General features: G+C 45.4%; 1 protein-coding gene across 1 annotated transcript in view; it reads right to left on the bottom strand.

The window, feature by feature from the left end:
• Nucleotides 1–14,983, bottom strand: part of slc9a5 (solute carrier family 9 member A5) — a 58,439-nt gene that overhangs the window by 27,131 nt on the left and 16,325 nt on the right. Inside the window, exons 2-5 of the mRNA XM_072465850.1 lie at nt 9,263–9,565; nt 6,797–6,960; nt 4,339–4,417; nt 336–513 (exon numbers count right to left, since the gene is read on the bottom strand). Of these exons, the coding sequence (XP_072321951.1) occupies nt 336–513; nt 4,339–4,417; nt 6,797–6,960; nt 9,263–9,518 (677 nt within the window). The 5' untranslated portion in view covers nt 9,519–9,565. The remainder of the gene's footprint in view (nt 1–335; nt 514–4,338; nt 4,418–6,796; nt 6,961–9,262; nt 9,566–14,983) is intronic.

Genomic DNA, 14,983 nt, shown 5'->3' on the forward strand with positions numbered 1-14,983 from the left:
TTAAAAACTTCCCGGACCAGATGAGGGTCGCTGTTGTTTAATCTGATAATTGTTTTTTAATTTAATGACAAAAATTAACTCCAAAAGCTAAATTTCAAGCTTGTTGCTGTTCATCACAGCAGTTTTTTCCCTGTCGCTGTCACAGTCGCTTCATTTACTTTATTTCATGTATAAAAACGTGCAGGAATGTGTGTTTGGAAGGACGTTTGTGGAAATGAAATCAGCCCAGAGATAATGACAAAACGTGTGAACGAAAAGACACGTTAAAAGAAAAACACATATTTAAATGTTTCCTCTTGTTTTGCGCTTGGGGGAGTCAAAGTGTGAGTGCTTACGACAAGATGGAGGAGAGGGAGAAGAGCTCGGCGGTCAGATAGGCCAGGTACACGAGCAGGAAGACGAAGAGCGGCTCGATGATGCGGACCTTCTTAGTGAATCTAGTGATGAAGCCCAGGATCACGGCAAACACCAGGCCCACCAGAGTGCCCCCGATACTCACGATCAAGAAGGAGGCTGGGAGAGGAGAGGGGGGAGAGGAGAGGAGGGGGGGAGAGAGGGGAGAGAGGGAGAGAGGGAGAGAGGAGGAGAGAGGGAGAGAGGAGGAGAGAGGGGGGGAGAGAGGGGAGGAGAGAGGGGAGGGGGGGGAGAGGGAGAGAGGAGGAGAGAGGGGAGGGGGGAGAGAGGGGAGGGGGGAGAGAGGGGAGAGGAGAGGGGGGAGAGAAGAGGAGAGAGGAGGAGAGAGGGAGAGAGGAGGAGAGAGGGGGGAGAGAGGGGAGGGGGGGAGAGAGGGAGAGAGGAGGAGAGAGGGAGAGAGGAGGAGAGAGGGGGGGAGAGAGGGGAGGAGAGAGGGGAGGGGGGGGAGAGGAGGAGAGAGGGAGAGAGGAGGAGAGAGGGGGGGAGAGAGGGGAGGAGAGAGGGGAGGGGGGGGAGGGAGAGAGGAGGAGAGAGGGGAGGGGGGAGAGAGGGGAGGGGGGAGAGAGGGGAGAGGAGAGGGGGGAGAGAAGAGGAGAGAGGAAGAGAGAGGGAGAGAGGAGGAGAGGGGGGAGAGAGGGGAGGGGGGAGAGAGGGAGAGAGGAGGAGAGAGGGGGGGAGAGAGGGGAGGGGGGGAGAGGGAGAGAGGAGGAGAGAGGGGGGGAGAGAGAGGAGAGGGGGGAGAGAGGAGGAGAGAGGGGGGAGAGAGGGGAGGGGGGAGAGAGGGAGAGAGGAGGAGAGAGGGAGAGAGGAGGAGAGAGGGGGGGTGAGAGGGGAGGAGAGGGGGGGAGAGAGGGGAGGGGGGGGAGGAGAGAGGAGGAGAGAGGGGAGGGGGGAGAGAGGGGAGGAGAGAGGGGAGGGGGGGGAGAGGAGGAGAGAGGGAGAGAGGAGGAGAGAGGGGGGGAGAGAGGGGAGGAGAGAGGGGAGGGGGGGAGGGAGAGAGGAGGAGAGAGGGGAGGGGGGAGAGAGGGGAGGGGGGAGAGAGGGGAGAGGAGAGGGGGGAGAGAAGAGGAGAGAGGAAGAGAGAGGGAGAGAGGAGGAGAGGGGGGAGAGAGGGGAGGGGGGAGAGAGGGAGAGAGGAGGAGAGAGGGGGGGAGAGAGGGGAGGGGGGGGAGAGGGAGAGAGGAGGAGAGAGGGGGGGAGAGAGAGGAGAGGGGGGAGAGAGGAGGAGAGAGGGGGGAGAGAGGGGAGGGGGGAGAGAGGGAGAGAGGAGGAGAGAGGGAGAGAGGAGGAGAGAGGGGGGGTGAGAGGGGAGGAGAGGGGGGGAGAGAGGGGAGGGGGGGGAGGAGAGAGGAGGAGAGAGGGGAGGGGGGAGAGAGGGGAGGGGGGAGAGAGGGGAGAGGAGAGGGGGGAGAGAAGAGGAGAGAGGAGGAGAGAGGGAGAGAGGAGGAGAGAGGGGGGAGAGAGGGGAGGGGGGGAGAGAGGGAGAGAGGAGGAGAGAGGGAGAGAGGGGGGGAGAGAGGGGAGGAGAGAGGGGAGGGGGGGAGAGAGGGAGAGAGGAGGAGAGAGGGAGAGAGGAGGAGAGAGGGGGGGAGAGAGGGGAGGAGAGAGGGGAGGGGGGGAGGGAGAGAGGAGGAGAGAGGGGAGGGGGGAGAGAGGGGAGGGGGGAGAGAGGGGAGAGGAGAGGGGGGAGAGAAGAGGAGAGAGGAAGAGAGAGGGAGAGAGGAGGAGAGGGGGGAGAGAGGGGAGGGGGGAGAGAGGGAGAGAGGAGGAGAGAGGGGGGGAGAGAGGGGAGGGGGGGGAGAGGGAGAGAGGAGGAGAGAGGGGGGGAGAGAGGGGAGGAGAGAGGGGAGGGGGGGAGAGGGGAGGGGGGAGAGAGGGGAGGGGGGAGAGAGGGGAGAGGAGAGGGGGGAGAGAGGGAGAGAGGAGGAGAGAGGGGGGGAGAGAGGGGAGGAGAGAGGGGAGGGGGGGAGAGGGAGAGAGGAGGAGAGAGGGGAGGGGGGAGAGAGGGGAGGGGGGAGAGAGGGGAGAGGAGAGGGGGGAGAGAAGAGGAGAGAGGAGGAGAGAGGGAGAGAGGAGGAGAGAGGGGGGAGAGAGGGGAGGGGGGAGAGAGGGAGAGAGGAGGAGAGAGGGAGAGAGGAGGAGAGAGGGGGGGAGAGAGGGGAGGAGAAAGGGGAGGGGGGGGAGGGAGAGAGGAGGAGAGAGGGGAGGGGGGAGAGAGGGGAGGGGGGAGAGAGGGGAGAGGAGAGGGGGGAGAGAAGAGGAGAGAGGAAGAGAGAGGGAGAGAGGAGGAGAGAGGGGGGAGAGAGGGGAGGGGGGAGAGAGGGAGAGAGGAGGAGAGAGGGGGGAGAGAGGGGAGGGGGGGAGAGGGAGAGAGGAGGAGAGAGGGGGGGAGAGAGAGGAGAGGGGGGAGAGAGGAGGAGAGAGGGGGGGAGAGAGGGGAGGGGGGAGAGAGGGAGAGAGGAGGAGAGAGGGGGGGAGAGAGAGGAGAGGGGGGAGAGAGGAGGAGAGAGGGGGGGAGAGAGGGGAGGGGGGAGAGAGGGAGAGAGGAGGAGAGAGGGAGAGAGGAGGAGAGGGAGAGGAGGAGAGAGGGAGAGAGGAGGAGAGAGGGAGAGAGGAGGAGAGAGGGGAGGGGGGAGAGAGGGGAGAGGAGAGGGGGGAGAGAAGAGGAGAGAGGGAGAGAGGAGGAGAGAGGGGGGAGAGAGGGAGAGAGGAGGAGAGAGGGAGAGAGGAGGAGAGGAGGAGAGAGGGAGAGAGGAGGAGAGGGGGGAGAGAGGGGAGGAGAGGGGAGGGGAGGGGAGGGATGAGGGAAAACAGTGGCACAGAAAGGTATTTACTGGACGATTTTTTTTATTTTTCAAATGAATACTTAAGTTTGGTGGAATAGTACATATTTAATAGTATAATAGTGTAATTAATAGTACATATTTAATAGTATAATAGTGTAATTAATAGTACATATTTAATAGTATAATAGTGTAATTAATAGTACATATTTAATAGTATAATAGTGTAATTAATAGTACATATTTAATAGTATAATAGTGTAATTAATAGTACATATTTAATAGTATAATAGTGTAATTAATAGTACATATTTAATAGTATAATAGTGTAATTAATAGTACATATTTAATAGTATAATAGTGTAATTAATAGTACATATTTAATAGTATAATAGTGTAATTAATAGTACATATTTAATAGTATAATAGTGTAATTAATAGTACATATTTATCATAGTTTTACATCAGTCAAGTGGCAGTTTGTACATATAAATAGGAAGTATACATTTACAATAGGATCAGTCTATCGCTGCGTTAAGGTCGTCCTCAGAGGTCGGGCACGTTAACAGACAAATATTATGGCTTATTTATATCGTTATTGACCTTTAAACATGCTCTTGAGTACCTTTAGTTTGGCATCTCATGTTTTAGAAAATATAAAAAGGTTTTGAAAATGTGATTGATTTCCAGTGGCGTTTCCCACGAGGAACTGAGCTACGAGAGGCTGAAACGCTCTGAGTCTCAACATGATTCATTTATGGACTTAAAAACAGAACAGAAGATTCTCAGATCCACATCACACATCGAGGAGATTCAGAACGGAGTGTTTTTGACGCTCGGAGGATTCAACAAACCAGCGTGAAAGAAGCAAAAAGCTGCTCCAGGTATGATTTTGATGAAGGAACAATGTCTGAACATGTTTTAAAGAGAGAAAAACTCAATTTAGTATAATATGTGTACATTCTTTTCAAACTGTTAACACTATGTTCAAACTAGCCAACTCAGACTCACCCCAAACAGCCAGTTTTGATGAGTTTATAATTATGCGTCACATCGGGGGAAACGCTGAGCTGAGATGCGTTTTGATGTGAAATAAATAACACAAACTCATCTGGTTCCAGCTGCAGGACTTTAATCTCACCCACGCCTTTGAAGTAGTCCGCCGTCTGCACGTTCGCCGGTCCCACCTCCACGAACGAGATGTAGACTTTGTACAGCACCTACAGTGGAAGAAAACTTACTTAATAATGATCAAAATAAGTTTTCTCAAGCTGAAAATAACCAGTGGAAGCTGGCGTCAACTTTGCTGCAGAAAGTTTGGAGCAAAATAAAAAAAAAAATTTTGATGAAGAAACGAAAGCTAACAAAAGGTTTATCTTCTTTCAAAATATTCTTTCCCCCCTTTTTTTGGTTGAATGTTAATGTGTATATATATATATATAAATTATTTGCATTAATGTACTATAATTTATTAATATTATTAATGTATTATTATTATTATTATTAACTACTCTTATTTATTATTATTAACTACTATTATTTACGTATTATTATTATCAATATCATCATTATTATTATTATTATTATTATTATTATCATCATCATTATTATTATTATTATTATGTATATATTAAAAAAGAGAAGAAGAAAAAGAGTGTTTTTATTTTTTCAACAATCTTGAAAAAAAAGAAGAAAAAAAGAAAGGGTATCTCATTGAAAGAAAGGTTAAGGCACATAAATTTAGTCCAGATTATTTTACATTTATATGTTTTTTATTTATTATCTTCTAAATATTCACCCTTTCACCCGTTATAATCTGTGGCAAAGCTGCTGTTCAAATGTGAAGCTTTTACTGCTACTCCTTCTGTCACTTTTCTGTTCTTTTAACTTAGGTCATTTTTATTTCATTTGAAGCTGAAATAACGGGTCAAACAAATCCACGCATCACACGGTCAACGGAACAACGTCTCTGTTCACGACCAAAGCGAACGTGCCTTTAACGGCGCTTAAAAGGTCGAAACTGTGTCGCTCAGTTTGTGAAAGCGGTGATTTTGTAAGAGGCTTAGACGGCTGTGGCTCGCAATCAAAACAGAATCATGATTTTTATTTACAAGAACCATAAACCTGCTTGTGTTTTATCCACTTATTTAAAACGCTACTTATTTAACACGTCTACAATGCAGGAAGTGGAAAATACAGACATTTAAAACATTGCCTCTTTGGAGTCTTTGGTATGAAAACGACCAGCTCTCTAAATACTAAAGGCATACCAGAATGATTATAATTTCCATAAGTCATGCTTCTAATGTCGCCCCACAGTCGCCGAGATTAGCTCCTTTTCTGCTGTGTAAGATTAGAATGTTCACGTTAATCCACTCAAAGTAAACGGGTGTAAAAATCGTCGTTTGCCTTTTGTGATCAGCCAAAAAAACACTTTACGCTGACTTTTCTGCTCCTCAAGGTCAAAATGTGTTCACTTTTTGTACTGAGCAGAGACTGAGGCGCTCCATATGTTTCACAGAGATACATTATTAAAGGTGCACTATGTGTCCGCCTTCTCGTCTCCATGGAGATGTTATTGCTTTGCCCAGAATGTTTCAGATTATGGTGTTAAATCAATCCACATGGAGTAAACAGCCAAGTGAGTAGGAGTATTCGGCAATAGTATTTCGTATAAGTTTATTTTTGTATCTGTTTTGAGTTAACACAACTTTTTTATTCATGTCTTATTATGATTATGATTTTTTTTTTTTATGTATTTATATTTTGCTAATATATTGTTGTTTCATGTTGGACCTTTTCACCAAAGAAAATTCCTCGTTTGTGAATCTTGTTTTTATTCACTGACAATGGCAAAAAACCTTTTTCTGATTTACAAATGTAATTTAATAAATACAAATAGGTAATAAGTTTAGTCTTATGCATTAGAGTCATATAGAACAGCAGAAATTAAATATTATTTGTCGACTTTAGTAATCATAGTTGTATTTTGATCATGGTAATTGTTATCTGGACTATATCGACTCAATAAAACATGATTAAATCCATCAATATTCTTCATATTTTAGCCTTTATGTGGTTGATAATGTATTTAAAAAGTCAGGAGGAACAATAGAAATGATCTTCAGTTGCAGCTAAAGTCGTCCCACTGTTTGAACAATCGCACTCAAATCACAACTGCAGTTTCAATTTAAAGTCTTTTAAAGCCGAGTGTCAGTGTCATGATTCTGTCCGATTCTGCTGCAAAAGATTTCTGATTGCGGGGAAAATCTTGAGTTGAGTCTTAAAATCGCCGTAGGTCTCAGAAGCACAAAGACTAAACTTAGAACGTGGTGTGACCAAAGACGAGCTGCCGTCTATAACAAACCTGTCTGATCTTTTGGACCGTCTCTCCTTATTTTGCTTTCATTTAGTCACTTTTACAAACCCAAAAAACACGTCTGAAACGTCGCGCTAGCCTTAGCTAACTGGTACAACCGCAGTTATTAATTAAATCCACACACAAATAGTAAAATAATGATTCAAATCTGCAAACTGAATCACGTCTTCCCCTGCTCCATATCTTCTGTGTGCGTGCGGTCATGTGACTGCCTCCTCACCACGGTGACGGCGTCGTTGACCAGAGACTCTCCGAACACGATGATGAAGAGGGTGTCGTTCACGTGCACCTCCTCGAACACCGCCAGCACCGCCACGGGGTCCACGGCCGAGATCAGGGCCCCGAACAGCAGGAAGTCCATGAGGTCGGCCTGGACCTTCTCATCTGTGAGCGAGAGCAGAGAGAGAACGTCTGAGAGAGTGTGAGAGGACACGTTCAGACGGAGATCAGAGCCTCCAACAGAAGGAGGTCCATGAGGTCGGCCTGCACCTTCTCATCTGTGAGCGAGAGCAGAGAGAGAACGTCTGAGAGAGTGTGAGAGGACACGTTCAGACGGAGATCAGAGCCTCCAACAGAAGGAGGTCCATGAGGTCGGCCTGCACCTTCTCATCTGTGAGCGAGAGCAGAGAGAGAACGTCTGAGAGAGTGTGAGAGGACACGTTCAGACGGAGATCAGAGCCTCCAACAGAAGGAGGTCCATGAGGTCGGCCTGCACCTTCTCATCTGTGAGCGAGAGCAGAGAGAGAACGTCTGAGAGAGTGTGAGAGGACACGTTCAGACGGAGATCAGAGCCTCCAACAGAAGGAGGTCCATGAGGTCGGCCTGCACCTTCTCATCTGTGAGCGAGAGCAGAGAGAGAACGTCTGAGAGAGTGTGAGAGGACTCGTTCAGACGGAGATCAGAGCCTCCAACAGAAGGAGGTCCATGAGGTCGGCCTGCACCTTCTCATCTGTGAGCGAGAGCAGAGAGAGAACGTCTGAGAGAGTGTGAGAGGACACGTTCAGACGGAGATCAGAGCCTCCAACAGAAGGAGGTCCATGAGGTCGGCCTGCACCTTCTCATCTGTGAGCGAGAGCAGAGAGAGAACGTCTGAGAGAGTGTGAGAGGACACGTTCAGACGGAGTTGAAATACTTTGAGATTTTGTCTTGTTTTAACCTTGACCTTTGATTAAGCATGAGACATGTTCAGACAGAGAGGAAACAGAAGGATCAGGGTGAAACACTAAGTATTCAGTAAATCCTGATCTGGAATTATTAAGCAATTTAACACTGCATAATGTAAAATAATGATACTTACATTAATTTGTAAATGAAATTCATTGTGAAACTTCACACCTTATTGAAAATATTCTCCATCAGTCACATGCACTGAAAGATCTGACCTTAAGAGATGTTTTTTCAGTGCAATGACATAATCCATCAGAGCCATTACAGATCTTTCTTCACTTGATCATTTTAGCCTCTCAATCAGTCACAAAATGTCAAATGTGTGAAGAGGTGAGAGGTTCCTTGTAAAGCACTTTCACTGCCTTAAAGGTAGAAACGCTCTATATTAACGTGATTTACCATTTAACATCTACATTTCTGACCAGACCAACTGTCTGTTTGAATACAGTCTGGACCCAAACCAAGAAGCAGACAATGGTCCAGTCACAGTCGCTAATTCGTAGCATGACATTTCATCTCGAAGACTCTTGCATTATTCAGAACAATTATATAACATATTAATTTCATAAACATAAGTTCAGGGCCTCGCTTGTTGAAATCTGTGCTATTCTTCTGGACTCGGTGGGGCCTTTCTGTCTGGAGTTTGCATGTTCTCCCCGTGTCTGTGTAAAACATGTACAATAGGCTCCTCCCTTCAGTGGGACTTAATGACATCAGCTGCCCAGAGACGACCGGAGGAAATGAGCTCGAGTCTGGTACAAAGCATCGCTCCTGATAAGGTTAAAGTGTCTCAGACAGGTTTTTTACTTTATTTGGTGTATTTATACCTATTGTACATATAAATTATAGTTTTACACCAATCGTAGGTATTTGTGGAGAAAACGTTCTGTAGCAAATGACAGGAAGTGACATCACACTAAGAACACTCACTTCAGTCAAAATTAATGCAGAATTTACACAAAGAAACTACTTTTTTGACCTTCTAAACATGAATTCAACAAAACAAAGTCTCTTATATCTGCATTTGTCAAATAAAAAAAAAGTGACAAGATACGAGTTTTGGCCCAGTGTTTGCTGGGTAAATTCCTAGTGTGACATCATCAATTACAAACAGGAAGTGAAATCATAAACCTAAAAAATGTGATATTCTGTGGTGATTTTTCTCACATTTATTTTTTGAAAAATTCAGAATATATTTATCTTAACTGGAGTTTAGTTCAGTATTGTGCACTGTCCCGGTCTCAAATAAATAAGCTAAACTGATCAACCCGATAAACGTCACTTATTTTGTCACGTTTTGTTTGAAATCATGACTGGTCAGACAAATGTTGCAGAATGACTAAACCAGATTCATCAAACAAGCATAAATACAGCTAAATACAACTCCAGATATGTTTTTGACAAGGAAACAAGAGCAAAAAAAAGCTAAATACATGTCCTTTAAGCATATGACTGATCAAAGCGCAAAGTTATTGATCCGTTTCATAGTCGTTTTGTGACATCGACACGAGCGACTGACCTATGACGTTGAGCACTTTGGCGGTGTAGAGCGAGAATCCGGTGCAGAAGGCGTTCCACAGCGTCCCGACCACGGCGTACGTCAGAATGGCCCCGAGGTTGTCGAAGAAGAGCCGGGCGGGCATGAAGTACCCGGCGTCGCCCACTATGGTCGGCAGCAGGAAGAGGAAGAAGAGGGCGGGCTCCAACTGGTACAGCTGCTTCTTATTGGCTATGAGCACGATGCCGCCCAACACCAGGCCCAGCAGGATCAGCATGCAGCTCTCCGGGACGACCGTGGTGAAGCGCTGGGACAAGTGGAAGACTGCGGGGGAATAATGGGCATGTCAGAATAATCTCTTACTCTCCACTGAAATTTGAGTTTATTTGCTTTTTTGTTTCTTTTTTTTCACGTTATAATATCTAGTTTACTTTTACTTTTCTGTAAACTCCTGTGAGCTTGCGGTCAAATGCAGAGTGGGTCAAATGTCTGGTGGTGGTCTACTCAAAGAGATAATTAAGTTTAAGCTTGTTTGTTTGAATTCAAAAGGTTTTTAACATTAGCATCTGTTTCATATCTGAACATTTAAACTTTTAATTAAATGTTTAAATATCATATTATTCATGTGCAATTACTGTCGTACACGCAATAATGTCACATTCATGTGCATATAACTGATGTAAATAGAGTGTTTATTTTACCATTATTATTAGTATTATCTTGTCTTACGCTAGCTGTTTTGATTTTATTTGATCTTTATTTTTCCCCTCTATTCCTTATTAAGAAATGAGAGGTTTTGTCTATAGGAGTTTTTGTTTATAAGAGGTTTGTTTATAAGAGTTCTTCTATTAAGAGTATATACTTATACTTATTCCTATAAGTTATCTGTCCTTTTCCTCTGTGTCTACTGTGTTGCAACAATGAAATTTCCTCATGTGTGGACAATAAAGGAATATCTTATCTTAAATGCTGCAGGTGAATAAAAAAAATTGCGTTTGAAGAAAACGGCCTTTGAAGTTGTACAATGTCCCAGAGGAATCTAGTGGATTCAATGAGATATTTACAAATGTAGGAGCAGATTGGACAATTCTGTAGCTTCCAAGTGAAAGTCTGTGTGTTGAGCGAGAAAAGCCTCCTCCTCCTTCTGAGCTCGTGAAACTGTGACCTCAAACTGACACAGATATTTACAATAAAACACAATTTGTCACAGTAATGAAAGATTTTAGTTTCCATTGTAGAAGACAGTCACACTCGTAAAAGAGGTCTCAATCTTAATTGGTTAAATATAAGGTAAATAAGTAAAAATAATAAGTAATAATAATGAAATAAATAAATAATAAAACTAAAAACTAAACTAAAATAAATAAAGAAAAGATATACCACTTTTCAACCTAGTTTGACCAAATGGACGTTTCTGTCTCTTTTTCAGCTCATTTTGAATAGTTTTAATTATAGACATTTTACTCAATATTCTAATGTTGCATATATCTCCAAAACAACAATACACTCAAACATTTCTCTATTTGGAACATAAAGATTATTAAATGAAAAGTCAATGTGGGTGTTTCGAGTATACATTCCTTTAACCCTTTGTACTAGTACGTTCCAGTATTATGTTTCTTTTCCTCTGAATACAAACGCATGACTACACTTTTCTCTCTGCCCAGCGTTAAATTACATGTTTTAGTCCCGCAGAGAGAAATGGGGTCAGCGTTTGTTGTGCCTTCTGCAGGTGCGAGGAGCGGTGAAAAGACTGAAAACTAAAAATATCAAAGGTGCAGACACGGGCGCGGAAAACAGATCGGACGTAATCCAGATGAACGTAGATTACAGAAGGAGAACGAGATTAGACATGACAGATGTGGCACGGACAAAGAGGCTGAGGCTTTCAAGTGTTTTTAACCTGACGTGATGGATGAGACGTGTCCCAGGAGGACACCACAAGGAAACAGACTTTCAAATACGCTCTCATACTGTGCTGCTCCAACAAGGATTCATTCATTCATGTTCTACCGCTTGTTCCCGTTAAGGGTCGTGGGTGAGTGGAGCCTATCCCAGTGACTTTGGGCTTTTGGACGCCTAAAAAGGACGCATCCTTTTTAGGCGTCCAAAAAAGATGTGTCAATATAAATATAGAAAGAAATATATTAGAAATGGAGAAAGGGTGTCTGGATTAAGCTCATTAGACATATTTCAGGCTGTATAGAGTGCTGGACCACAGGCTGGACCACACACTGGACCACACGCTGGACCACACACTAGCTCACACTGGACTACATTCTGGACTACATTCTGGACTACATTCTGGACCACACACTGGACCACATGTTGGACCACACACTAGCTCACACTGGACTACATTCTGGACTACATTCTGGACCACACACTGGACCACATGTTGGACCACACACTAGCTCACACTGGACTACATTCTGGACTACATTCTGGACCACACACTGGACCACATGTTGGACCACACACTAGCTCACACTGGACTATATTCTGGACTACATTCTGGACCACACACTGGACCACACGCTGGACCACACACTAGCTCACACTGGACTACATTCTGGACTACATTCTGGACTACATTCTGGACTACATTCTGGACTACATTCTGGACTACATTCTGGACTACATTCTGGACCACACACTGGACCACATGTTGGATCACACACTAGCTCACACTGGACTACATTCTGGACTACATTCTGGACCACACACTGGACCACATGTTGGACCACACACTAGCTCACACTGGACTACATTCTGGACTACATTCTGGACCACACACTGGACCACATGTTGGACCACACACTAGCTCACACTGGACTATATTCTGGACTACATTCTGGACCACACACTGGACCACACGCTGGACCACACACTAGCTCACACTGGACTACATTCTGGACTACATTCTGGACTACATTCTGGACCACATGTTGGATCACACACTAGCTCACACTGGACTACATTCTGGACTACATTCTGGACCACACACTGGACCACATGTTGGACCACACACTAGCTCACACTGGACTACATTCTGGACTACATTCTGGACCACACACTGGACCACATGTTGGATCACACACTAGCTCACACTGGACTACATTCTGGACTACATTCTGGACCACACACTGGACCACATGTTGGACCACACACTAGCTCACACTGGACTACATTCTGGACTACATTCTGGACCACACACTGGACCACATGTTGGACCACACACTAGCTCACACTGGACTATATTCTGGACTACATTCTGGACCACACACTGGACCACACGCTGGACCACACACTAGCTCACACTGGACTACATTCTGGACTACATTCTGGACTACATTCTGGACCACATGTTGGATCACACACTAGCTCACACTGGACTACATTCTGGACTACATTCTGGACCACACACTGGACCACATGTTGGACCACACACTAGCTCACACTGGACTACATTCTGGACTACATTCTGGACCACACACTGGACCACATGTTGGACCACACACTAGCTCACACTGGACTACATTCTGGACTACATTCTGGACCACACACTGGACCACATGTTGGATCACACACTAGCTCACACTGGACTACATTCTGGACTACATTCTGGACCACACACTGGACCACATGTTGGACCACACACTAGCTCACACTGGACTACATTCTGGACTACATTCTGGACCACACACTGGACCACATGTTGGACCACACACTAGCTCACACTGGACTACATTCTGGACTACATTCTGGACCACACACTGGACCACATGTTGGACCACACACTAGCTCACACTGGACTATATTCTGGACTACATTCTGGACCACACACTGGACCACACGCTGGACCACACACTAGCTCACACTGGACTACATTCTGGACTACATTCTGGACCACACACTGGACCACACGTTGGACCACACACTAGCTCACACTGGACTACATTCTGGACTACATTCTGGACCACACACTGGACCACATGTTGGACCACACACTAGCTCACACTGGACTATATTCTGGACTACATTCTGGACCACACACTGGACCACACGCTGGACCACACACTAGCTCACACTGGACTACATTCTGGACTACATTCTGGACCACACACTAGCTCACACTGGACTACATTCTGGACTACATTCTGGACCACAGAATGGACCACAGGCTGGATGACTCGGTGGCGTTTGCATGTTTCTCCTGTGTCTGGTGAGTTTTTCCTCCATCAACTCAAAACATGCACCAAAAGTAGAATCCTCCAGCTCCTGATGAAGCCGAACATGAAGATCTGGAGATGGTCCAGAGTTTGAGCGACATCAAAGGTTCAAATGCAGAGGACATATTTCAGGGACAATAAAATGTACCTGTTTATAAGAGACCACTTCTACATCGTTTGTACAAAGCTGAGGCCAGGGGGAAATATTGAGGAAATATATCCAGGCTTCTCTCACACAAGACTCCAAAACAGATGCCAGAACCTGAACTGCCACTTGTGATCTGGAGGAGCAGCGGCTCTACCCTGAGCTCATCCTCTGTGACTCTTCCCTGAACCCCCCTCAGACAGGAACAAAACCCCATCCTCCTCTCGTTCTTGCCCCAGACTTTGTGAGTCACAGGTGAGAGCAGTAACGGTGAATGGTTTTGCACATGCTGCGATTACAATCAGATTGAAATATGCTAATTACAAGGTTAACATAACGAGATCCCATGAAGACATCGCTTTTACGATTCACCAGCGACCATTTCATTTGAGATTGTAACTCTTAATATATCAGCCTTGTGCAGTTCTTAAGTTGGTCGGGCTTCGAGCTAAACTTTAGTCCCAGTCTGAACACTTTTTAAAGACTGTATTCAAAACATCGCTTCTTTATAGCGACACCGCGGATAACAAAGGTCAAATGCACAAATTGCTGTATAAAAAAGAACTATTAACTGACCGTGACTCATTGGCTTTTGAAATGTGTCTAATTCAAGCTGATATAACAGAGTGTGAGTCATCGACAGGGCTTTATGTGAACACAGAGGTGGAACAACCAACGCTCTTTGTTCTCCTCATTAAAACAGTTGCATTAAATGTATTTGATCAATCAGACATTATAAAACGACAGACGTTTAAAGCTGGCACTTCAACAAGACGAGACCAGCGAGGCCTGCATGAAATCAGTTCAGGGGATGTCGAGATTATTCGGTTAATCGATAAATGTGAAGCAAAATTATGCAGTTTTAATTTGATCTATAGTGAAAAAATAGAAATATAAAGTGCTTTTTTATCTGGTTGTTTCTGTCAATTTATTTGTTCCATTTTATAAAGCTGCTCTCAAATTTGAGCAATTGTCACGTGTCGGACGAGATTTCACGCAGTCTCAGGAATCATCGTGAATAAGCGTTCTCACAATAATCGTGACACTGACATTTAACATCGTGACACAGATCTTTGTTGAGCGACAGCAAACAATCTGCGCCGGTCTCGCTCTAATCTCAAACAGCCAAAGTCCCTCAAATTCTGCAAAATCTCCAGAAATGTAGCCAACACATGATAGTACAACTTTATCCTGCTTCCAGAGCCATTTTGAGCACATTGGGTTGCTATGGCGATCCAAACACATGGTTGACTGGCTAATTTGTGGTTATTTCAGGTCCAGTTCTTCACAGTGAGAGCTTCTGCAGGAGCCGAGTCTGGTCTGGAAAAAGTGTGAGAGCTTTGTTTGACTCAACAGTGACTTTGT

Source organism: Eucyclogobius newberryi, unplaced genomic scaffold, assembly GCF_026437365.1.
Source record: "Eucyclogobius newberryi isolate DKJ021-1_F unplaced genomic scaffold, fEucNew1.0.hap1 SCAF_5, whole genome shotgun sequence".
Taxonomy (NCBI): Eukaryota; Metazoa; Chordata; class Actinopteri; order Gobiiformes; family Gobiidae; genus Eucyclogobius; species Eucyclogobius newberryi.